Source organism: Nomascus leucogenys, chromosome 10 (genome assembly GCF_006542625.1).
Source record: "Nomascus leucogenys isolate Asia chromosome 10, Asia_NLE_v1, whole genome shotgun sequence".
Lineage (NCBI taxonomy): Eukaryota > Metazoa > Chordata > Mammalia > Primates > Hylobatidae > Nomascus > Nomascus leucogenys.
This window is the reverse complement of record NC_044390.1, coordinates 71,588,553-71,613,472: the sequence shown is the minus strand read 5'-3', so window position 1 is coordinate 71,613,472 and position 24,920 is coordinate 71,588,553. Positions and strand designations below refer to the sequence as shown.

At 45.6% G+C, this 24,920-nt stretch overlaps 1 protein-coding gene and 1 pseudogene across 2 annotated transcripts in view; one reads left to right on the top strand and one right to left on the bottom strand.

Moving 5' to 3' along the window:
• CHST11 (carbohydrate sulfotransferase 11) overlaps positions 1-12,922 on the bottom strand; it is a 307,178-nt gene extending 294,256 nt beyond the window's left edge. Inside the window, exon 1 of one of the 2 annotated variants that reach the window (XM_003269953.2) lies at positions 12,328-12,922. In XM_003269953.2, coding sequence (XP_003270001.1) covers positions 12,328-12,430 — 103 coding nt within the window. In that variant the 5' untranslated portion in view covers positions 12,431-12,922. Of the gene's footprint in view, positions 1-12,312 lie in introns of both variants that reach the window. The other variant, XM_012510119.2, reaches the window with a different exon arrangement.
• A 6,391-nt stretch (positions 12,923-19,313) lies between these two features.
• Positions 19,314-19,815, top strand: LOC100602538 (annotated as a pseudogene).
• Positions 19,816-24,920: the final 5,105 nt, after the last annotated feature.

Below are 24,920 nucleotides of genomic sequence, written 5' to 3'. Positions count from 1 at the left end.
AGATAGAAACTTTTTCAACTTGTAAAGAAATGTGACCCTGACAAACACGCTCCCCTTCCTCTATGATAACTCTGCAGCCTAACAGGGACTATTTCAAATGTGAGCCTGGCCTCAGGTTGAAGAATGCTGGGCCTAGCCCAGATCAGGGTTATGGAGCCTTTAAACTAAATTTCAGCACCTGGTCTGGTGAAGAAGGGTGGAAATGGGTCTGTGCCCCAGCTACGAATGCCAACCACAGAGCAAGCTCCATGACACCTGCAGTTAAGCAGTGGGAAGGACTGACCCCTATACAGGAAGAGCCCTTAAAGTCCTCCTCAGCACAGAACAAGCCCAATGTGGAGACATAGGGCCAATCGATGCTATCCTGTGCAATGAGCCATGCTAACCCACCCAACAACTGCTCACATACGGGCTGCCATGCTACCACTGTTATTTTTCTGAAATGACTGCTTTTCATCCTCCTCGGAGTTCAGCTTCAGAAATGGCATTGACCAGTGCCTGTGTTATTTCCCAAGTGTCACTTGTTAAAGCTAATGGGAACCTGAGGAGTAATTAAGTGCATAATTGGGAGGAAATGCTCTGGTCACTGCATTCAGCAAAAAAACACAAGGCTGATTTCTGACCAAATATAAACTCTGCTTTGCAAACTGCTACACAATTTTGGCCTTGGCAGAGGGTATGCCTGTTAGCACGGCAGACAGAGGGTGAGCACATACAGAGAGAAGAGATTCACAGGAGACTCATACTTATAGAAGTCAGATCCTTTCAGTGAATCTTACAGTTTAGGACACACATGTTAAAAGGCTAAAAACTGGCTCAGGTTTCAAACAGAATTAAATACAACAGCATCTTGTTGACATGGTGATTCACATCCTTGAACGAGGAACCACACAGGTAATTTATCATAACAACAATATGTTTATACTACTTTTACATTCATTTTTTCTTTTTTTAAAATTTAATTTTATTTAATTTTAAGTTCCAGGATACATGTGCAGGACATGCAGTTTTGTTACATAGGTTTACATCCATTTCCAATGCATTTTCACATCTAACTTCTCATTTAATCTTTACCACCGCCACCCATAAGAGAGGTAATATTACTATCTTCACTTGGCAAATGAGGGGAACAAATCTCTTGTCTGCAAATTTCACTCAGTCACTCATTCAATCAATTATTAAGCCCCTACACTTGCCAGGCACTTGCCCAAGTCATGGGATGCAGCCAAGTACTACGCCAGGTGCTATTTACACATAGAGTCTTGAGCTGTTTCTCAAGGAGGGGCATTGGTGGTATTTGGGCAGAATGATTCTTTGATGGGCAGAAAGGTCCCACCCTTTGCAGAATGTCTATCACTAAATCGCAATCGTTCTCACCAATCTTTGAGGTGGATGGGAAGAGTAATGCCCAAATGAGAGCCCTCCCAGATGTTCAGAGCAGCAGATATGAAGTCATACAGCTGGGTTTGGTTCTTATTCCATCCATTCCTCTCCTGCGGATCTTAGACAAGTGATAATGCTCTATGCTTAGTTTCCCCCCTTGTAAAATGGTGGTAATTATAGCGTATACATTATAAGTAATCTATATTCAATGTCTGACCCAAGTTGGCCTTCGGTAAATAATATCCAATAAATATCTTTATTATTTCATTGGTTCATCTCCCATCTACCCTCATCTCCTTCAATCTTTAAAGCCACCTTTGCAGAGAGAACTTCCCTGACAATCCTATTTAAAATTTCAATCCCCCCACCACTGCCACTTCACATCCCCCTTCCTTGCTTCCCCGCCTCCCATAGCATTTGTCACCTTCAAACATACTCTATAATTTAATATGCATTTGTTATTGTGTCTCCCCCACTATGATGTATGTTCCATGAGGACATGGATTTTCACCTGTTTGATTCTACACCTAGAACAGAGCTTAACTCTTAGTAAGCATTTAACAAAAATATCTTGAATGATGTCAAATGGATATAGGGAACAGCCAAATCCTAAAAGCTGGTGTCTAGACTCCAAATTCTGTGCTCTTTTCACTATAATGAGTGACCATATGCAATGATATTAAAGGTAAAATATGACAACCGTTAAGAAATGTTAAGTGTCCTGTTACAACACTACCTTAGAGGGGCCTCTGTGGTTTCCTTCTTCTGAGATTCTTTGAAGTTAACAGTTTCTAACAGAAACCCAGCCACCAGCTTATTTCACTTGAGTTGCCTTTGTGAGTTTTTTCTCACAAGGCATTTAAGATAACCATTCAAGCCAGAGAATAATAAGGACTGAAACACTTCCATTACCAGGTTTCTTTGTCTCTATCCATATCTACATGAGACAAAACCCAAGTCCTGGTGATGCTGGAAATACCAGCCCTCCCCATACGGCTTATCTAAAGCCAAACTAAGCCTCCACCACTGCTAGAACTGGCACCAGGTTAACACTGTACTTTTACCCAGAGTTGACAACGGCAGGTCTGACAATAACCAATGACATTCAAGGCAGGTCTAGTCCTGGAGTTCCAAAATCCTGGTGGACATTGTGCCACAAAAGCGGTCTGGGAAGGAAACATCAGACTTTCCATTTTTTGTTCATCTAAACACTAGACCTTCCATTTTCAGTTAACCTAAAAAAAATTTAACTACATCAAGAATACAAATGGCCACAAACCACCCCATCTAACCTGTCATATCAAATTACATGTAACTTATGAAACTCAGGCAGGTATCCTCAACCACAAAATGAACTCGAGTGACCACCTCAATAATTCCACCATTCTCAGCATATTTCAATGAATAAGCATTTACAACTGAATCATAAGTAAATTTACAGATTACATTATCTACTTTTAACTATCCTATTCCTCACAAAATAGAACTGAGGCCTAAAGAGATCCCAGCCAAGAAACCACAACTTGAAGATAATTGTCACAATCCAGGCACACGAGAAAATGGCATTCCTCCCTCTTGAGTACTAGCCCTCCATCGTATCTTTGTGGACAACATTACAAGGTCAAAAGGATGAAAGAATCAGAATTGATAAAGAGTCAGCCGACAGAATTATCCAACAGATAATGACGTATGGGTTTGCAGTCACTAGTCAGAAAGGATCCTATCCTAGATATGTAGATAATGGTAGTAATATGCAGAAATTATTTATAAACAAAATATATTGAGGGATGGCTGCTCAAATATGTTTTACCAATAGGGTGTGGTGAGTATTGTGATTATTTGCTCATCATTCATTCTACCCTCCTTCTAGAAAGCTTTCTAGCCTGCAGAGGCTGGTAATTGAAAAGCTGTATTTCCCAGGCTTCTTTGAAGCTAAGGTTCTAGATGTGAATTTGGCTCCCCCAGACAGAAGCACTCACTTGAGATTTAGAAAGCAGACATGAGGCAGAGAGGCCATCTTCTTGCCTTTGGGGCTGTTTGGCCGCTGGCAAGCAAGCCTTATAGGGTCCACTCTCTGGCTTTACCATCAATTTGTTCTTGAACTCAATAGTTCCAGACACGGTCTCAGAGGGTGTAGCACCCCTGGTGAGTCAGTTTTTTTTTTTGTTTTTTGGTGTTTTTTGAACAGCCATGCCAACATATGTTTGTTTATAAATTATTATATAAACTACTACCATTAGCTGGGAGACATTCCTGGAGCCCCATTCCTCCAGCCCTCTAATGCCTTTATAAGCACCAAATTCCCTCTAGTAAATATCTTTCTGCTTAAAATACCTAGACTGGGGCCGGACACGGTGGCTTATGCCTGTAATCCTAGCATTTTGGGAGGCCAAGGCAGGCAGATCACCTGAGGTCAGGAGATCGAGACCAGCCTGGCCAACATGGTGAAACCCCATCTCAACTAAAAATACAAAAATTGGCTGGGCGTGGTGGTGGGCACCTGTAATCCCAGCTACTTGGAAGGCTGAGGCAGGAGAATCACTTGAACCCGGGAGGCAGAGGAGTCAGATGCTGCCACTACATTCCAGCCTGGGCGACAGAGTGAGACTGTCTCCAAAAAAAAATTAAATTAAATTAAAAAATAAAATACCTAGACTGATTGCTATTTCCTGCCCTGAACCACAGCAGAACAGAAGCAAAGAGATTTGGGAGACAAATGGAGTAGACCACAGCAGATGCTGTTTGTACATGACAATCCAACCTGGCTCCTCCTTCTGAGTTCTGGGCACATGGGTTGGGTAGTGACCGAGGTGGAAAGGCTTGTATCTGAGAATCAATTATTTACTCTTTAAATGTTTCCTAGGCACCTCTGGGCCAGGGTCAGAGGCTATAAAGATGAACCTGACAGAATCCATGCCTTGCTGTGTCAAAAGAGGAAGATGAACAAAAAAACAAACAACTACAGTACATTTCTAAAAGGGCCAGAAAAGAGAAATCACAAAGTCATGACAGCTCAGTAGCCTTGAAAGAAGCAAAAATCCACAGGTGATACTTTCCCTGGGCAATGTTTATGTCTATTTCTAGATGAACTTCCGGGTTCAAGCCCCAAGTTAAATCACTTACTTCCCACCCTCCCCATTCTAACTCTTAACCAACCTCATCGTTAATCAGAGAAATACTAACTACAAGCCCTGGGCTCTGAAAATAAGTGCCAGGCAAAGTTAAAAAGACTTGGACAGACTGCATGCCAGTCTGGCCATTGAGAAGCAAGTACTCAAGACTAACCAGGTACTTTTGAGCCCTCAGACTCTGCATCTTGGAGGAATGCCATTTTTCAACACTTACTGAGGTTATGAAGTGTGCCACAGTTTACATAAAGTACTTTCAAAATTTACAGAGGTGGCCTCAGAAGGCATCCATGGTGAAGGCACACTGCTATTTGATGGAACACTAAGAAACAAAACAGCTGCTCATTAAAGGGCAGCACGGTGCGGAGATGCCATCAATCACAACACAAATTGCATAATTACTAAAATGTGAAAAAATATGTCCTGGAATCAATAATACACAATAATTTATGGGGATAGGACATGGGAGACCCCAGACTTGGACTCGGGTCTTCCACTCCCAGAGCGTTGATCCATTTCATCGCTATATTTTTATTGAGTGCCGATTTAAGTCTGGGCTTTTTCTGGATATTTTTATTCACAAATGCCACCGATTGCACCCTGAAGATATTACGAATTTCCCACTACAAGCTCAGTCAAAATTTTTCTCAAATCTCTTTTTCAGATCTCTTCATTACTGCTTTAAAAATTGGAAATGGGACTGGGTGTGTGGCACACCTGTAAGTCCCAGCTGCTTGGGAGGCTGCTGTAGGAGGATCCCTTGAGCCCAGGAGTTCGAGGATGCAGTGAGCCATGATCTCACCACTATCCAGCCTGGGCAATAGAGCAAAACCCTGTTTTTAAAAATAAAGATAAATTTTAAAAAATTGAAAAAGGAGATGGTCTAGTTGGGGGTCAAGGGGGAGCAGGTGGTAGAGGGGAGATGGGACTTAGATGACGACCACTTAACCAAAGTATACTATTGGCTGCCCAAAGATGAGCACAAGTAGGGCTGGACACGGTGACTCACACCTATACCAGCACTTTGGGAGGCCGAGGAGGGTGGATCACTTAAGGTCAGGAGTTCAAGACCAGCTTGGCCAACATGGCAAAACCCAGTGTCTATTAAAAATGCAAAAATTAGCCAGGTGTGGTGGTGCATGCCTGTAATCCCAGCTACTCAGGAGGCTGAGGCAGGAGAATTGCCTGGGCCCAGGAGGCAGAGGTTGCAATGAGCCGAGATTGCACCACTGCACTCCAGCCAAGGTGACAGAGCGAGACTCCATCTCAAAAAAAAAAAAAAAAAACAAAGTGCATGTAGGAGACTTCATTTTCAATCTTGCTATATCGCTTCCACCCTTATTCCTCACCTCCCTGCCCCAAGAGTCCTCTGCTCAAGCTTCTGCAGTGCTTCCCTCCCATCTACAGTTAAACCCAAGGCTCAAAACAATTGTCTCTCTCCGACTTGTCTCTCCCCACTGCGGTTGTTGGCTGCCTCCGTCCCTCTGCTCTGGGCACTCTGACCACCTTGCCATGCATGTTCTTGCCTCAGGAACCAGACTTGAACTTGTGTTGCTCTCTGCCTGGAACATGGCCGGCTGCTTCATTTCCTGCAGGTGTCTGCTCTCAGTGTCGTCTTATCAATGACATTCCCTAATTACCTCTATATTATATTGCAACCCCTGCCTCTCACATCCCTCAAACATCTTCTCTGTTTTGTTTTTCTCTTAACACCATCTGATATACCATATATGTCACTTCTGCATTTGCTTAAAGTCTGTCTGCCCCACTAGAATCTAAGTTCCATGAAGGCAGAGATGTATGTGTTACATCTCCAGTGCCAAGAACAGTATCTGGCACAGAGTAGAAGAAAGGAAAAGAGAGAGAGACAGACAGAGAGGGGGCTGGGGAGGAGGAGAACAAGTCTGCTTGTAAGTTTCAATCAATCACATTGGCTCTAAGATGCATCAAATTACAAGTTCTAGGAAATTTTAACTGACAGATCAGATTGTTCAATGACCTCATAGGAAGAACTGCCTCCCCTTTTATTTGTTATAAAGGTGGTGTCCCAAAGATTCAAAAGAAAAACTAAAAAGAAAAAAAAATGAATCAGCAGAATGACTTCTGGTTTTCCTCAGAGTCTGAACTTAGAAGAGGCCTGCTGGCAATGACTTTCATGACAGCCTTTTTCACTTGACCTCCAGATTAAAGAGAGGTCCTTTTGGTGGGTTTAAGAAGGGAAAGGGTGGTGCCTTTGCTTATGAGCCTTTGACTTCCTGTTTTGAAATGACTGTGCTGATAAAGCTATGAACAAAATGATTTTTCAACCAGACAAATACTAACAGCAGATACCTCTGCTGAAGGCTGGATTCCCTCACCCCTCACCCCACGGAAACCCCCCAACCACCCTTTCTATGGTGCCTGATCACCCCTTTTATTTTGGAAGGCAATTAAAATGAGGACTGTAACAATCAAAGGAGATCACCTATGTCTGTCTCATCTGAGCACAGCTATGAAAATGCTCCATCGAGGTGCAAACATTTAAACGACCAAGGGGAGACCCCATGCTAAAAATGTCTTCTCCTTCACTTATTTTTTTACTTGTTAATTTTTGTAGGTACATAGTAGTTGTATATATTTATGGGGTACATGAGATCCTTCAGTGATTCAATGTTGTCTTCAGAATTCATGACAGTCTCATATTTGAGACCCTCTTGACACCTTTTCAATGGAAGTTTCAGGTGTATAACATAAGAACAGCCCCTACAAACTGGTACAACTCTTAACTCATTCCATGTATAAGCAAAAAGATTCCGTAACGTAACATTAAATTTGTGCAACCACAGCAAAAAAATAATACCAGACTGACATCCTGCAAAGGGGTAGGGTGGGAGGTGCAGACACATGCAAGTCTATACATTTAAACAGTTATGGTTAAACTTTGTCTTTAACTTTAATAACTAGTTGTGATAATGATGTATTTGTCTAAAATACTTATTATCAAACAGGATACAAAATGCATGATGTTATCTCAACTATATATATGCGTTTTGCATAGTTGAGAAAAATATAGAATATATAAATATATATAAATATATTCTATAATATATTTTTAAAGTATCAGTTGCCTCTTGGTGGTGGAATAATGATTGTTTTTCTTCTCTACCGCCTAAATTTTCTTTTTTTCTTTTTTTCTTTTTTTTTGAGATGGTGTTTAACTCTTGTTGCCCAGGATGGAGTGCAATGGCGCGATCTCAGCTCACAGCCACCTCCACTTCCCTAGTGCAAGTGATTCTGCTGCCTCAGCCTCCCAAGTAGCTGGGATTACAGGCTTGCACCACCACGCCCAGCTAATTTTTTTTTTGTATTTTTAGTAGAGACAGGGTTTCACCATGTCGGTCAGGCTGGTCTCAAACTCCTGACCTCAGGTGATCCACGCGCCTCGGACTCCCAAAGTGCTGGGATTACAGGTGTGAGCCATCGCACCTGACCACCTCCTAAATTTTCTAAAATAAGCACATATTATGTTTACAATTAGTTTAAAATTATAATACAAAATGCACTTTAGATTCAACCTGATCAAGTGAAAGTGCAAGGGGGTAAACTGAGACATCTTTAAATAAAGGATATAATCTTTCAATACATTCAACCGAGGCAAAGAAATCCCAGGTGACAGTGAAAATAAACATTTTGCAAAAATAAAAATAATAGAGAGGAAGCAAACAGGAGAGAAAAGGCTTTCTCCTCTGAAGGCTTCTTTCTATGAACAGTAGATTTCAACAAAAACCACAATCCTATGGAGTAACACAAACGGAAGGTTCTGAAGAGCTGCCTTTACACACTCTGCGCCAATGCAGCCTGGGGGGCCTCTCAGCTTTGCACTGCATGACACAGCTCCATCAAAACCCAGCCATCTGGGGCAGGTATGCAAGACATTTTAATGTAAGCTGATGAACTTTCATAGGAAGCATTCATTGGTGAACTCAAACCTGTGTAGAAACAACAGGTATGTGGTTCCATTCTCCCTAGTTTTAGGAATAGTTCACAGCCATAGAAGGTGTCTGTTTTATGGATGGATTTCCTTAGTGGCTAAACAAGGCCAACCTTCTCCAGAATCCAGGACACAGAGCAGTGCCTCAGCTGCCTACACCTCACGGGCTGCAAATTTAGGCCACGGTGAAAGCTCCTGTCTGGCACCTGATTAGTTTAAACTGGGTCCGTGTCAGAGTTCAGCAAGGCAGGAAGTGTCCCCACCGGACAGAGCCAGAGTTATTGACCAGGCATTCTTGGCAAGGCTAGAAGTGACCTTCCTGAAAACCAGAGAAGTGGGTCTACTTCTGAGTTTAACCACTTCATGCATTCATCCAGCAAATATTTTATTGAGAACCCACTGCTGTTAGACACTGTGCAAAAAACATCAGGATTAAAATGGAGTCTAAAACCTGGTCCTTGCCCTATAAAATATTCTTAAGGAAGACTATTAACTCAGAGTATCAAAAACTTCTAAATGTAACTATCCTACTGACAAGGCCCACTTCTGCTAAACCCTTGTGCAACTGATGATCAGTTACTCAAATTTGCAAATTAATCAATTCTATGAATTAGAAAAGATAATGGGCCCCAGATTAGAATCAGAGAGGGACAGCCAGCCTTGCCAGCTGTCTCTTTTTTGTCTCTTTTTTCTTTTTTTTTTTTTTTTGAGACACAATTTCACTCTGTCACCCAGGCTGGAGTGCAGTGGTGCCATCTTAGCTCACAGCAACCTCTGCCTCCCGGGTTCATGCTATTCTCATGCCTCAGCCTCCAGAGTTCCTGGGATTACAGGTGTGTGCCACCACACCCAGCTAATTTTTGTATTTTTAGTAAAGATGTGGTTTTGCCATGTTGGCCAGGCTGGTCTCGAACTCCTGAGCTGAAGTGATGCACCTGCCTCGGCCTCCCAAGGTGCTGGGATTCCAGGTATGAGCCAATGCGCCCCGCCTTCCTTTTTTTCTTTCTCTCCCTCCTCTCACACCCTCCAGCCACCAACGAAGCCTGGAACCCATTGCTTTTGCAATACTATTTTTCTATTTCACATGTAGGTATCTGGAACCCCTGCCAAAGGCCTCCAAATTTTTAGCTACACAATCTGTGCCATGCTGTGGTCCCTTCTGCCTCTCCCAGGGTGATCTGGAGAGACAGAAACTGCAGAGCCAGGCTGAAGGATCAGCTCTCCTTACCCCAAGATACTTCAGAGAAGCAAGGATCTTTAACTTTTAAAGAAATTCAAACCAGTGAAAGAGATTCCACATCAGCGGTCATCAACAGTGTAGCTTAATAAAATGAACCCCCCAAAAAGAAAATGTTTAGTGTGGATTTGAAAGTATATTTTTATGCCCCGTGTAATGATAAACTGTTGACACAGAGTTCTTGTGGACTGTAAGTAATTTGAAATAAGGAAGGACTTTCAATTGAACTATCTGTAATTCTACATTCAACAGACTGTTTTGAAAGTAGTATTTGCTATGGACTGGAGGGAAATATCAGAGAAGTATATTTATAGAGATCCAAATAATAAACAATGGGAGAAAATAGGACTAGAAGGGGACATAAAGGATGGGGCAGGATCATCGACAGAGGATCTTTTTCAGCAAAAGCTTAGAAAAGGTTCTCTGCCTCTTTCAAAAGGCTAGACTGAAAAGATATGATGTCACTTTCAAGTCAACTTAAGACTCTAACAAGAGCTGGAAATTTTCACAAAGTGACAATTACAAGTTGGAAGTTTCTTCCTAGTATCTTTGGCTAGAAAGTTATTTCCCAATTCTCACAAAGAATTCCATGACAATTGTATTTCCCTGGGCAATTAACAGGTACACAGAAGCTCAAGCGCATTCCTGCTGAAGGCTGACACTCATCTGTGTTCTGGGCATTTATACAGAGCATTACTGGCATTCACGGTCCTATCAAAACCTGAACACAGCTCTAGAGTTTAGATCAAATCACCCGGCCCCTTGTTTAAACTGTTTGAACCCCAGTGTATCTGCACACCACCAGTCCCCTGGCGCTCTGGGGTGAGTCTGTCCGGGTCTCCGGTGGCCCCAGGAGCTTGGCACTCTGAGATACCCCTGGTTGTCTGGTCCTGCCCACTGCAACCAAGGCCTGCCTGCCGGAATGCAAGCCAGGTCCATTTTTAAATTCCTTTAGACGTTTCACAACCGCAGGTTTGGGTGAGGAGACAAACACCGCTGTAGTTTGCTGACATTAAACTAAAAATACCCAGCTGCAAACAAAAGCCATCTTTAACAGGGCTGGCTCGGACGTCCTGAGGTTACATGTGGTAGAGTCGGACCATATCCTTGGCAGTGTGGCTGTCTTAACAACTGCTCCAGACCGAGTGGGGCAAAGGGGCCGTCTGTCCCTGCGCTGTCAAGGAATCTGCAGCCTGCAGCCCTGCCTGTTTGATGGAAAGAACAGCTTTATTCCTCTGCCATCGACCCAAACGCAGGCTTGATGAATTCGGGACTGCGTCTGCTTAAAGTGTTAGATACACAGTGAAAGGAGAAGGCGGGAGGCAAAAATGAAAAACACCAACCCCACTTCCCTGGAAGGAAATGCGTTTCCACCTCCCTCCTCCTTGCAATTAGAAAAGCAAATTATTGCTGTGACTACGCTGAGAAAGGCAACTCGGAGGCGTAGAAAATGGATTTCTGAGCCAACGTGGCCCGGCAGGGGGCTGCTAAGGGAGGGTAAAAGGGAGCCGGGGAGCCACGGCTTGGCGGGGAGACCCGCGTTACCCGGAAGGCTTCTCGGAACGTTCTACCTGTTGGGCTTCGCAGCCGAGCTGCTCACCCCCGGCCGCCGCGCTCGAGGGCGCCCCTCCCTCTCCAGAACCCAAACTTTCCCTGGCGCCCCTAGGAAGCGACAAGCCTCGTCCCTCCCCCAGTCCAGCTTTCGGACGTGGAACTTTGCCTGAGCCACAAGGGACCGGAGGAATGGGGTTCATTCCCACGCCGCCCGGGGGATTCCCGTTGCTCGGATCCCAGAAGTGGGGGATGCAAACGGACGGTCAGCCCAGGACCTGGCCAAAGTTTCCTCCAAAACTGCAGTGGTCAAGGCGTGACCCAGGAGCTCGGAGTTTCCAGCTCAGGGGCTGGGGGCTGGAGCAGGCCCCGGGGCACCAGCCGCAAGGTCACTGCGGAGCCGGACCCCGGGGGCAAACGGCCGGCGCGTGGTGGAGGGGCGACGCTGGGCACCCGACCACTCTCCACACCTGCTCAGCTCTGCGCTGAGCCCGGGACACGTGGGAGCCCAGTCCCGGGCTCCCAGCCTGCTGCAGGGACTCGCAACCTCGCCGGGGCGTACACCCTTCGCCCCCGGCCCGGCAACCAGGAAGAGGCAGCTCGCCCGGGCGCAGAGCAGCGGGCTCCGGGTAACTCTTTCATCCTCCGACCTCGGCAGCAGCGGGGAGGGAGTTTCGTTCTCCTCAAACCAGCCCCTCACCCCCGGCTGCTTCCCACACCTCTCCGTTTCCCTGCTACCTCGTAGACAGACAGACAAGGGACACAAAGAAAAAAAAAAAAAGAAGAAGAAGGAAAAAAAAAAAAACTACCGCCCCTCCTGGTCCCATCCTCCAGCCCGGAGCCCGGAGGAAGAAGAGGGGGAGGCACACCTTCCCTTCTCCTCCCCATCCCGACGCGGTGACCCGGGTAGATCTGGGCAGCCAGGAGCCCCGAAGAGGCCGAAGCGGAGAGGTAGGGTTGGAAGAGGCAGAAATCAGGCGGAGCGAGCGAGAGCGCGAGAGAGAAGAAAATATCCAACAAAACCACGCTAACGCGCCCCCTACCTGGGTGCAACATACTTTGGAAATAGAAGATGACCAGGATAAAGGATCCCAAGCAAGTGGCCAGCACCATCCGGCAGATTCTGTTCATCCTCATCACTTCCAGCAGCGCTGGCTTCATGGCTTTGTCCTGGCTGCGGGGACCGGGGTGTCCGGGAGGCGCGCCCGGGGCGCAGGAGCAGGGACCCCGCCGCGCGGACCGGAGCCCGGGAGGCGCGGGGCAGAGCTGAGCAAGGCTCGGAGGGAGGATCGGACTCGCTTCGCGGCCGCTCTCGGAGCCCCTAGCCCGGGCAGGGGTGTGGAAGGTGCCGGAGTTGGTCTGGAAGTGCTGAGATGCGTGGATCCGCTGGCTGCGCGCTCCTGCTCCTCCTCCTCGCCGCTCCGCCGCCTCCTCCGATCCCGCCGGCGGCCGCCGCTGCCTGGTCGCGGGCCGGGCGGCTGGAGTGCGAGCGGTGATGGTGGTGCCGCAGCCGCTGCCGCTGCGCTGGCCGCTGTGGCTCTCCGACGGGCCCTCTCTTGTCTCTCCAAACGCTACTTCATTGCGCTCCAACGATCTATATATTCCGGGGCTGGGTTTTACCAAATGCAACTCGCGGCCCCCGGCGAGGGGAGGGCGCCTGCGGAGAGCGGGGAGGAGGGACCCTAGCGCCGGGGCGGAGCGTCGCGCTCCCCCCGCCCCTACCCGGGATATGGTCGCGTCCAGCTGTTGCCCCGGGAGTGCGGTGTGCGCGCCGCGCTCCCGCAGGGTCCCAAAAGCCCTCAGTCCCCGGCCGGGCTCGGCCGCCGTCTGGAGGTTGTGTCAGCGTTTCCATGACAAAACCCGGAGGAAAAAAAGACGAAGAAAATCGCCTCGGTGCTGCCACCCACCCCCGCCAGCGTTTGGAGAGGGAAGTGGCAAGGAGCGGGCTGGGTCTCGGAGGGGAGAATTAAGGGTTAGGGGGTTTCTGGTGACTGGCAATTATTTAAAATCCCTGGGCGACGTAGCGGGGAAGTTGCCCCAAACCCCCAGGGAGCGAGTGCCCATTTTCCGACGCTCAGAACTGGGCGGTTTCGTTTTTCTTTCAAAGGACAGCCCAGCTTGGGAGTCGGGGTTAAAGAGGGCTGACTTAAAGTCAAGGTTAAGGAAACTGCAAGACCCTCGGGTCAGGCGACAGCTGAGCTTTCCCGGGGACTTATACAGCTTATACAGACAGAATCTCTGACACCCACCATCACTACCATTCCTCAAGGTAAAAGGGATTTGTGGGTTGCAAAACTCTGCTACCCCAAAGGGTAGAGCATCCTCCAAATTATTCAAAATTCACAGCAGTCTTAGCTGGGAGGGGGTGAGAAAATGCCCCTAGGAAGCCACCTCACCCAAGTCCAGAAAACTGCTGGAAAAGCCAAGCCAGCCATAGCACTGGCAGGTACATGGAAAGATGGTGTTGCTTTCTTGTATTGTGCAAAATGACTTCCAGTTTCCAATTCCATGCATTTAGGCTGTTTCACAATCAATAAAGTGGACACAGCCAATAGTGTAGGGATCACTTTTATGTCAGGAAAAAAAATGTTATTGTAAAGATTAACCTTTGTGCCTTATCAAGTCATTACTAATTCAATTAAAAATGAAATAAGATACCGTGTCTTTCAACGCCTCACAAAATAGGCATTTGATAAATTCTTATTGAATCTGAATGTAATGGGCCTTATCCTCCCCTCGATAGACAGAGACACAACTTGCAGTTAGACACATGCAACAAAAACCACCTGGGCAACCTCAGTTCCCTTCCCCCAGAGTTCTCCTCCAGCAGTTGCATGGTGGGGAAAGTAACAAACTCAGCAGCCTTGCCTTTGATTACAGAAGACAATCAAAGCACAATATTTATGTAGCCGGTGTGTGCTGTATTAATTTGGACTTACCTATGAATGAGTTGCTTGCTCAAGGAAGCTAGGCTGAACAAGCTTCAGACAGAGTCGTTCTCCAGTGATTCTTCTGCTCTGGTGTTAAGAGATAAGGAATGGGAGTTGCACTGCACCCTCCCCACCTCCCCACCATCATCACTAAGACAGGGGATTCCTTGCAGGGGGCATGGCTTAGATGGGCATTTGCACAAAGCCTTTGCCTAGAATATCAGTCTCTCATTTAACACTTGGCTTTACAGAGCCAGGGAAGAGAAGGGATTTACTCCCAGGTCACCCGAGTGACCTCTCACCTCATAGGGCAAAGACTTCAGTTACCTGCCCCAAAGCCTGGACATGTACAAGGCAGTTTGGGAAGTCACAGGGTCAAGGGAGAGATCAGAAGTCTAATTCCCTGTGAGTCATAGAGATCATGGAGTTGGCCCACATGGTGGGGGAGGATGGTGAATCATGCCCAGCATCCATTCTTGCATACCCACAATCAGGAACCTGCCCAAACACAGTGAGGATTACGGCTGTGACACATAAGCTACCACCTCTCCCAAGAAGTCTTTGCTGTTTTCTCATCTGAAATTGCATATTTCCTCCTCTGTGCTGTGAGCACTAGCTCCAAACCTCTTTTGGGCCGCTGTACCCACTAGGCTGAACTCCTTCCTGGAGATCCAAGTTGTCTTCATCTCTGTCTCTTTCTAATGCCCGGCACAATGACTGGTACATAGTAGGTACAAATAAGTCAGAGGCAGAGAGGTGATGCCTACTTGGACTAGGAAGTCAAATTAGATCACCTCTAAAATCTATGGCAAAGGTCAGTGGTAATGGTCTGTGATTCTGTTGTTCTATGCACATTGAGGGGTGATGGAAAAATTCTATTTTCTCCTTCATCACACTCTAAACTGCCCAACTACAGTTAGAATCATTGCTTTCTTTCCATTCCTAGCCTAAGAAAATTTTGTTACATCTTATGCTATATAACAAATATTAGCCAAGTAAAGGACAGTATTAACTGATAAGACTGAGGAGAAAGAAGATTTTATACTTTGAACATTGAAAGAGGAACGGATCAGTCTTCAGATCCTTTCTCCCTCATCTTTCTAAATTCCGTTTTGCCCTGAAAGATTCTGCAGATTGGCACTGTGCTCATTGTGGGACCTGGCTTGACTGATTGACTCTCCAAATTCAACAACGTGCAAATGAAACTGGGGCCTGCCTTTTTTTTTTTTTTTTTTTTGAGACGGAGTCTCGCTCTGTCACCCAGGCTGGAGTGCAGTGGCACGATCTCGGCTCACTGCAAGCTCCGCCTCCCGGGTTCACACCATTCTCCTGCCTCAGCCTCCTGACTAGCTGGGACTACAGGCATGTGCCGCCACGCCCGGCTAATTTTTTGAATTTTTTAGTAGAGATGGGGTTTCACCATGTTAGCCAGGATGGTCTCGATCTCCTGACCTCATGATCCACCCGCCTTGGCCTCCCAAAGCGCTGGGATTACAGGCATGAGCCACCGCGCCCGGCCAGGGGCCTGCCTATTTTAAAGCCTGGCATGGCCCTGAAAAACTGGTTGAGGAGAAAGTCTTATTTTTGTTGACGATCTTGTAGAATTTATAGCAGGGGAAGAAATCGGCGTGAAGTCACAATTCGGGCTTGTGGGTGCCATTGGCAATGGACTGACAGATGTGTATGTGGCCCTTCCAATCCGCACAGGCTGAGCTCCTCCTCATTCCTGCAGATTATACCTACAATGTACTGTCTTGTTATGATCTTGCAAACCTGGCAACGATGCCCTTTTCTGCACCTTGTTGGAGAGAAAAGTGGGCCCAGGGTACTAGTACACAGAGAGCTCTTTAGCATCCTTGAGGGGAGAGAGGGATGTGTCTTCTGCCAACATCAGCCAGGGGCCCCAGACTGGCTCCTCCAAGGACTGGCGCTGCCATTTGCATCTCTCTGGCACCTCTAGCACAAAGGACACTCAGTTAACCAGAGCACAGTAAATATTTGTGGAGTTGAATTATAAACCATTTGCCCGCAGTATGTGGAGATCTTAGGGTACAAATTTTCTACAGGTAGGTAAACCGCAAATAACACAAGTGGGTTACTCATGACATGACTCTGAGAGCAAGCTCTGCCTTGCAGGCTTTTCTGAACAAGGTGGAGAAAGAAGACAGCAAGAGAGAAAGGGATTGAAGAAGGGAGAGGGAAAGGGAGAAAAAGAGGGGAAGGGAAGAGACAAAGGGGAGGGAAGGAGAGGACAAAGGGTTGGGGGAAGAAAAGAATTGCCTGGGAAAGAGAAGGAGGAAGGATGGGAGAGGGAAAGGGAGAGAAAAGAAGAAAGGAGGAAGGAAAGGAGAGGGAGGGAGGAAGGGAAGACAAGATGAAGAGGGAGGAAGGATAGAGGGAAGAAGGAAGAGAAGAAAATGAAGGAGGGAGAAGAGGAAGGAGGAAAGGACTATCCCTCATTATTCTGTCTCACTTTCTTCTTTTTTTTTTTTTTTTTTTTTTGAGGCAGAATCTGTCACTCAGGCTGGAAGTGCAGTAGTGTGATCTTAGCTCACTGTAACCTCCGCCTTCCAGGTTCAAGCAATTCTCCTGCCTCAGTCTTCTGAGTAGCTACAGTACAGGCGTGCACCACCATGCCCAGCTAATTTTTGTATTTTTAATAGAGATTGGTGTCACCATGTTGGCCAGGCTGGTCTCCAATTCCTGGCCTCAAGTGATCCGCCTGCCTCAGCCTCCCAAAGTGCTGAGATTACAGGCATGAACCACCGTGCCAGGCCTTGTCTGACTTTCTGATGCTGTTTTTGCTCCTCCACCTAGTTTAGGCCCGAAAGACTCCTTTCCCTCCCTTACTGAGGACCAGGTCTGTGGGACCCTTGGGCCCTACCCTTAGCCAACTCCAGCTGCCCTCTGGATAGCCCTGGCCACCTCCCTGTCTCCAGGCACAGCCCAGAAATAGTTCCATGAGCCGCTCATCCCTCTCAAATATTTCTCAACTGGTGCCCCCTGATCAGCTCCTAAACTCTATCTGCATAACTAGGAAACCTCCAGCTCCTGGCCCTCCACCCACCTCAGTACCCCTCCTCATCCCACCAGGTGCCTTCACTGTGTTTTTTTCACTTTGCCCCTGCCAGCCCCTCTGCTGGCCCCATCCACCAGATCATCCAGGTCTTTCTATGGAGTCTTTCCAGGCCCCCTGCCTGTCTCTTGCTGCTCCTCAGTGAGGACATTAGCATTTCTTGAGCACACTTTGACATTCATGGCATGATAATTTATTGAAATATTCATTTGTGTGTGTTATCCTCCTATTTCCACTTCTCCACGCCCCCTCCATTTCAGGCAGGCTTTGTGCCACCTTGCCTGAGGGATTTGATGAAGGCTTCCTGGGAGAAAAATTTAAAACTGTGGAAGAGATAATGGCAGGGAGAAAAGGGGGTGTTGGGGGCGGATTTGTGAAGGAATAAGTGAGTGCCCTGCCCCCTTTTGCCTGGGAAGTGGATGCTCCATAGGTACTAGTACCTGGGATGGCTAAAACCTGGCACAGTGATCCCAGTGCCACCAGGGATTCCAGTGCCCTAAGCATGGCACAAAAGTCACAGAACTGCTGACCTGAGGGAGCTTCAAGGACAGAGCCAGGCAGATGCCTTGGAGGTGATTCGTGTGGGCCAAGAGGGCCTGTCATGCTCTGGTGCCAGGGCCAGATTAAGATGCTGAGAACCTCTGAGTGCTGGGAGTTTATGGTGTACCACTGCCATATGTAATTCAGAATAGAAATAATACTAAAGAAGGAAGCTGGGCGCATTGGCTCACGCCTGTAATCCCTGCACTTTGGGAGGATCATCTGAGGTCAGGAGTTCGAGACCAGCCTGGCCAACATGGTGAAACCCCCATCTCTACTAAAAACACAAAAATTAGCTGGGCACGGTGTCAGGCACCTGTAATCCCAGCTACTTGGAAGGCTGAAGCAGGAGAATCACTTGAACACTGGAGGCAGAGGTGATCTCACAGTGAGCCGAGATCATACCACTGCGCTCCAGCCTGGGTGACAGAGTGAGACTCTGTCTCAAAAAAATAATAATAAATCAAGAAGGAAATACCTTTTATAAGAGCAAAGTTCAGATTTGTTAATGTTTTTTTCTCTCAGCTTTATTTAAATATAATTTACATAAATAAAATATATTCATTCTAAGTATACAGACTGCTGAGTTTTGGCAATTGTCTATAGGTGTATACAAACCCTCATCACCATAACCAAGACACAGAGCATTTCCGTCATTCAGAAAGCTCCCTCTTACCCCTTTGCTATTGATCCCCAGCCCAGACCCTGGACCCAGGCAACCACTGATCATCTTGCTTTCATTATAGTTTTGCCTTTTCTAGAATTTCTTATAAAGGGAACCATACTGGACACAGCCCATCATGTCTGGCTTCTTTGACTTAGCAAAGTTATTTTGAAATTCATTCATCTTGTTGCATGTATTAATATTTAATCCTTTTTATTGCTGAGCGTGGATTTACCATAATTTGGTTTTGATTGATGGACATTTACACTGTTTCCAGTTGTTAGCTGTTACCAAAAAATGTTGCTATGAACAATTGCATACAAGGTTTTGTATGGACCAATATTTTATCTTGGGAGAATACTTAGGAAACTTTATAAAACACTGCCAAACTCTTCTCCAAAGTGGCTATATCCCTTTGCATTTCCACCAGCAAGGTAGGAAAGTCTCACATCCTCACCAACACTGAGTGTTGTCAATCTTTTTAATTTTTGCCATTCTACTGAGTGTGACATGGTATCTCATTATGGTTTGAATTACATTTCCTTAATGACTAGTGGTGTTGAGTGTCTTTGCATGTTTATTAATCATTCATGAATTTCTTTATAAAATGGCTGTTCAAATCATTTGCCCATTTTTAAATTCATACTGATATCCAGTTGTTCTAGCACCATTTTATTGTATTATTATTTTATCCTGTATTGTGCAATTAGAGTATGCTACATCGGGACATAATCCTCATAGGCAAGGTGTGGTCCTCAAGGCATCGATAATAGATCTAAGTTTCTGAGGATGTTGTAGAAATAAGGCCAGAAGCCTTTCGGCCGGAATCGCCATCTTGCAGTAATTCACCAAAATGACAAACACAAAGGGAAAGAGGAGAGGCACCCGATATATGTTCTCCAGGCCTTTTAGAAAACATGGAATTGTTCCTTTGGCCACGTATATGTGAATGTATAAGAAAGGTGATATTGTAGACATCAAGGGAATAGGTACTGTTCAAAAAGGAATGCCCCACAAGTGTCACCATGGCAAAACTGGAAGAGTCTACAATGTGACCCAGCATGCTGTTGGCATTGTTGTAAACAAACAATTTAAGGGCCAGATTCTTGCCAAGAGAATTAATGTGCGTATTGAGCACATTAAGCACTCTAAGAGCCGAGATAGCTTCCTGAAACGCGTGAAGGAAAATGCTCAGAAAAAGAAAGAAGCCAAAGAGAAAGTTACCTGGGTTCAACTAAAGCGCCAGCCTGCTCCACCCAGAGAAGCACACTTCGTGAGAACCAATGGGAAGGAGCCTGAGCTGCTGGAACCTACTCCCTATGAATTCATGGCATAATAGGTGTTAAAAATAATAATAATAAAGGACCTCTGGGCTGTAAAAAAAAAAAAAAAAAATGAGGCCAGAAAAGCATAATCTAGTTCATGTTGTTCCCCTAGAAAATCCTTCAGGATGTTCTTTATTGTTCACCTACTAGCTGTTGTATTCCATGAGTTAACAACGGGCAAAAAAGAACCTCTGTCCACCAAGAAACAAGAGGCCACACCGCTGTAAAACCTCAGTGGGCCTGTTTTACTTTATTCATTAAGGACCTGACTGGATAATCCAAGAAATGCAAATTACAACACCCCTCATCACAGTTTACAGTACTTACTGGTTTAATGTCTCTTTTTCCTACTGGTCTCTGAGCTTTCAGAGGGGATGGCTAGGACCATGTCTTTATCACCACTGATTAACACAGAGTCGTCTAAAAATACTTATTAAATGAGTGATATAATTTTTATCGGGCAGCTTGGCAATGACTGTAAAACACTGACAATTTTTCCTACACAGGGAAGGGTGTAGGAGAAAGGGAACCCTTATAAACTGATGGTGGAAGGTGGTATAAATTGATACAACTTTTATAACATTTCTGGAAAGTGATCCAGCCAGAAGACTGTTATTGATTGATGAAACTGAGGCATTCATGTACTTAGCTGTGCTAAAATAACCAAAATTTTTAGTAATAAGGATTTAAACAAATTATAAAGCCTCTGTATAATGGAATATTCTACAATATTTACATATTCTCCTGTTTTTTGCATAAATAAGCAAACATAATTGTATTTATATACAAATATATATGTTCATACAACAAACTATTGATAGTAGGTATTCTTGGGCAGTGAGACTTTTTAATTGATTTACTGTATTGTCTAAGTATTTTTTAAAGAGTACATATTACTGTTTAAAAGGAAAAATATGTAGCTATTTTCATTTTCAGATGGAAAAATATTCTGTCTAATCAAAGAATATGTTTCTTAAATCATCAACACCCAACTTAAACTCCTGCTTCTTCCATGAAGCTTTCCCTAATTATTTCAAACCATAGAGTTATCTTTCTGCTTATAAGAATTAAACCACTCCTCTATAATTTGGCACTTTTACACTTCATATACAGTTGCAGAGTCATTTTGTGAGCTGTGCCGTATCTCCTTGACCACACCATACAAGCTCACGCAGGTTGACTGTTAGAACCTGCTGTCACAGAACTTGGTGCAATGCTGACCACATATTGATGACCCACACGAACTTGCTGATTAATTTCCTGGTATGTTAGAATGGCCTCTGATTGCATACCCACTGGGGGCAGACTCTGCTATGCACTTTACATACACGACCACTGATCCTCATCCATCACACAAGGGCAGCATGAGTATCCCCTCACACAGATGGCAAAACTGAGCCTCACGAAGCTTAAGGGACTCACTCTCACTTACACATCTGTTAATTGGCAGAGGTGGGATGGGATTTGAACCAAGTTTATAAGGCAGCAAGGCCCATGCTTCTGAGAGTCTGAGAGTATCCAGCATATGTTTTTTTTTTTTGATACAGGGTCTCACTCCGTTGCCCACGCTGAATGCAGTGATGCAAACATGGCTCACTGTAGCCTCAAATTCCCAGTCTCAAGCTCCTCCTACTTCAGCCTCATGAGGAGCTGAGACTACAGGTACAGGCCACTACACCCGGCTAATTTTTTTATTATTATTTTTTGGAGAGATGGGGGTCTCACTATGTTGCCCAGGCTGGTCTTGAACTCCTGGGCTCAAACGATCCTCCTGCCTCAGCCTCCCAAAGTGCTTGTATTACAGGTGTGAACCACCACAGCACTTGGCCTCGTATTTGTATGTTCTACCCATGTCTAGCAAGCACCCTCTCCAGGCTTCTTGTCAAGATCAACCTTTAATGGAGCTTGGGAGAAGCTCGGGGGTGCAGGATAGGAAACAGGCAATTAAAGGAGAGCTTTTCCCCCAGGCAGCCGGGTCCTCCCTTCTCACTCACAGACTTGCTCACTTCCAGGGACTTTCCGCAGGGCAAATCTCCTGATGTCAAGCCCCCTGTCCTCCTCTTCTCTTTGCCTACAAATAGTTGTTTAGAAAGAAGGATAAAATGAGTCTCTGTAAATAATTGGCGCAAACAATTCTCACCTTTGTCTTTTTTTTTTTTTTTGCCCTAAAGTGCAGTGAAAAAGCACGCCTCTCAGAGTTGTTTCTGGCCCTCTCTCTAAAGATGAAAGGGCTCTCTATAAACCTGCTCACCCAAAGGACTGGGAGGTAGCAGGGAGTCCAAAAACAGGAATTATGTAAGTATTCAGAGAGGTTTTTTTTTGCCTAAAACAATCCCTTGCATTATGCGGGCAGCCTGAGAAATATTTGTTAAATATTTGTTCATAAATGTAAAACTTTTGTATGTCAAAGGAAAAGGAGCAAAGTTAAACAGCACATAAAAAATGTGGTGAAAATATTCATTGAAAAATGAAAGATAGGTCAGGCACTGTGGCTCATGCCTGCAATCCCAGCACTTCAGGAGGCCAAGGCGGGTGGATCACTTGAGGTCAAGAATTCGAGACCAGCATGACCAACATGGTGAAAACTACAAAATTAGCTGGGCATGGTGGCGGGCACCTGTAATTCCAGCTACTTGGGAGGCTGAGGCAGGAGAATCGCTTGAACCTGGGAGGCAGAGGTTGCAGTGAGCCAAGATCGCACCGCTACACTCCAGGCTGGACAACGAAGTGAGACTCCATCTCAAAAAAAAAGAAAAATGAAAGATAAAAGGTTAAACCTCTTTGTGATCGGCTCACACATCTCCCATTAGAAGTGGGAGCTAAACATTGGGTACACAAGGACACAAAGATGGGAACAGTAGACACTGGGGATTCTACAAGGTGGGGAAGGGGATGGGGGACACAGGGGTCGAAAAACTACCTATTGGCTACTACAATGGGCGACAGGATCATTAGAGGCCCAAACCTCAGCATCACGCAATATACTCATGTAACAAACCTGCACAGGTACTCCATGAATCTAAAATAAAAGGAAGAAAAACTTCTTTGTGATATATAAAAATCTCATACAGACAACTAGAGAACCCCACGAAGATCCCAATAGACACACGAACAAAAACAATGGACAGGATTTTTCACCCACACACACACACACACACACACGAAATATAGCAGATTGGCCGGGCGTGGTGGCTCACGCTTGTAATCCCAGCACTTTGGGAGGCCAAGGCTGGCGGATCACGAGGTCAGGAGATCGAGACCATGGTGAAACCCCATCTCTACCAAAAATACAAAAAATTAGCCGGGCGTGGTGGCGGGCGCCTGTAGTCCCAGCTACTCGGAGAAGCTGAGGCAGGAGAATGGCGTGAACCCGGGAGGCGGAGCTTGCAGTGAGCCGAGATTGCGCCACTGCACTCCAGCCTGGGCGACAGAGCAAGACTCCGTCTCAAAAAAAAAAAAAAAAAAAGGAAATATAGCAGATAATAAAATATAAGGAAGCATCTAATCTGGCTTGGCTCTGTGTCCCCACCCAAATCTCATCCTGAATTTTACTCCCATAATTCCCGTATGTTGTGGGAGATAATTTGAATCATGGAGGCAGTTTCCCCCATATTATTTTTGTGGTAGTGAATAAGTCCCATGAGATCTGATGAGATCTCATCAGGGGTTTCCACTTTTGCTTCTTCCTCATTTTTCTCTTGCTGCTGTCATGTAAGGAGTGCCTTTCACCTCCTGTCATGATTCTGAGGCCTCCCCAGCCATGTGCAATTTTAAGTCCAATTAAACCTCTTTTTCTTCCCAATCTTGGGTATGTCTTTATCAGCAGTATGAAAACAGACTAATACAGCATCCAACCTCGATAATTAAAAAGAGGCAAACCAAAACAGTAAGACACCATTTTAGTTTATCAAATTAGCAAAGATGTGTGTTAGACAATACATTTCCCTTGAGGCTGGAAAGGGTGGAATGCAAAGGAGCCACCCAAGTATTGCAACTGGAACAACCTCTTTGAAGTATACTTTGGAATTCTTTTATCCCAGCCATGGGATGGAGTTACCACACTGTGATTACTGGGAAAGTGGGCTTTGGAGTCAGGCAGGCCTGAATTTGCCTGTGGCCAGTCACCTAGCATATTTAAGCCTCAGGTTCCTCATCTGTAAAATGGGAATCATGATACATATTTTCAGGATGTTGTGAAGACTACACAAACCTAAGAGCACTCAGAGGCACCTGCGGCATGGGCTGGGACAGGAGCTGGTGGTACAAAGAGGCAGAGCTGGTAGAGAACCCACTTTCGTGATGGCCGCAACAAATCCAATGGCTGTGGCCGTGCTGGCCTCACTGGACCAGCCGTGTGCTGTGATCTTGGCTATTGCTGACCTCCCTTCCTTCCTGCTGATTTTCAAGCCATTTCCCAGCCTTTTTAGCATTTCTCTGTGTTACCCACAACACTTTCAATAAATTCCTTTTTTGCCTAAATCATACTTTCCGTTGCTTGCAGCTAAGAGCCGTGAATATACAGATCACGAGGTTTGGGCAGAGAGGCAGAACCTATAGCTGAGCCACCAATGTCTAAGGAGATTGATATTTTCCCTTTTGTAGCCCCTTGCTGCTAGGCAGTAAGCTAAAATGGAACCCAAAGACCAGTCATGGTAAGTATCATTCTATTTTCTAAATACCTTTGTTTTTCTAAATGCATTTGTACCCAGCCTGCCCAAATCTTATGGGATTGAACTCAGAGGTGGGTTCACAGTCAGAAGGCCTAGGCTCAAATCTCAACGTGCCTCTAACTAGCTGTGGGAGTGTTATGGACTGAAAATCATACGCTGAAGCCCTAACCCACAATATGACTGTATTTGGAGAGAAGGACTTTAAGGAGGTAATTAAGGTTAGGTGAAGTCATGAGGCTGGGGCCCTAATCCAATAGGATTGGCATCCTTGCAAGAAGAGAAAGGGACACTAGATAGCTCACTCTTTGTGCCTGCCCAGAGGAACGGCCATGTGAGGATACAGTAAGAAGGCAGCCGTGTACAGGCCTCACCAGAAACCAACCCTGCTGGCACCTTGACCTTGGGCTTCGAGTTTCCAGAGCATGACGAGAATAAATGTCTGCTGT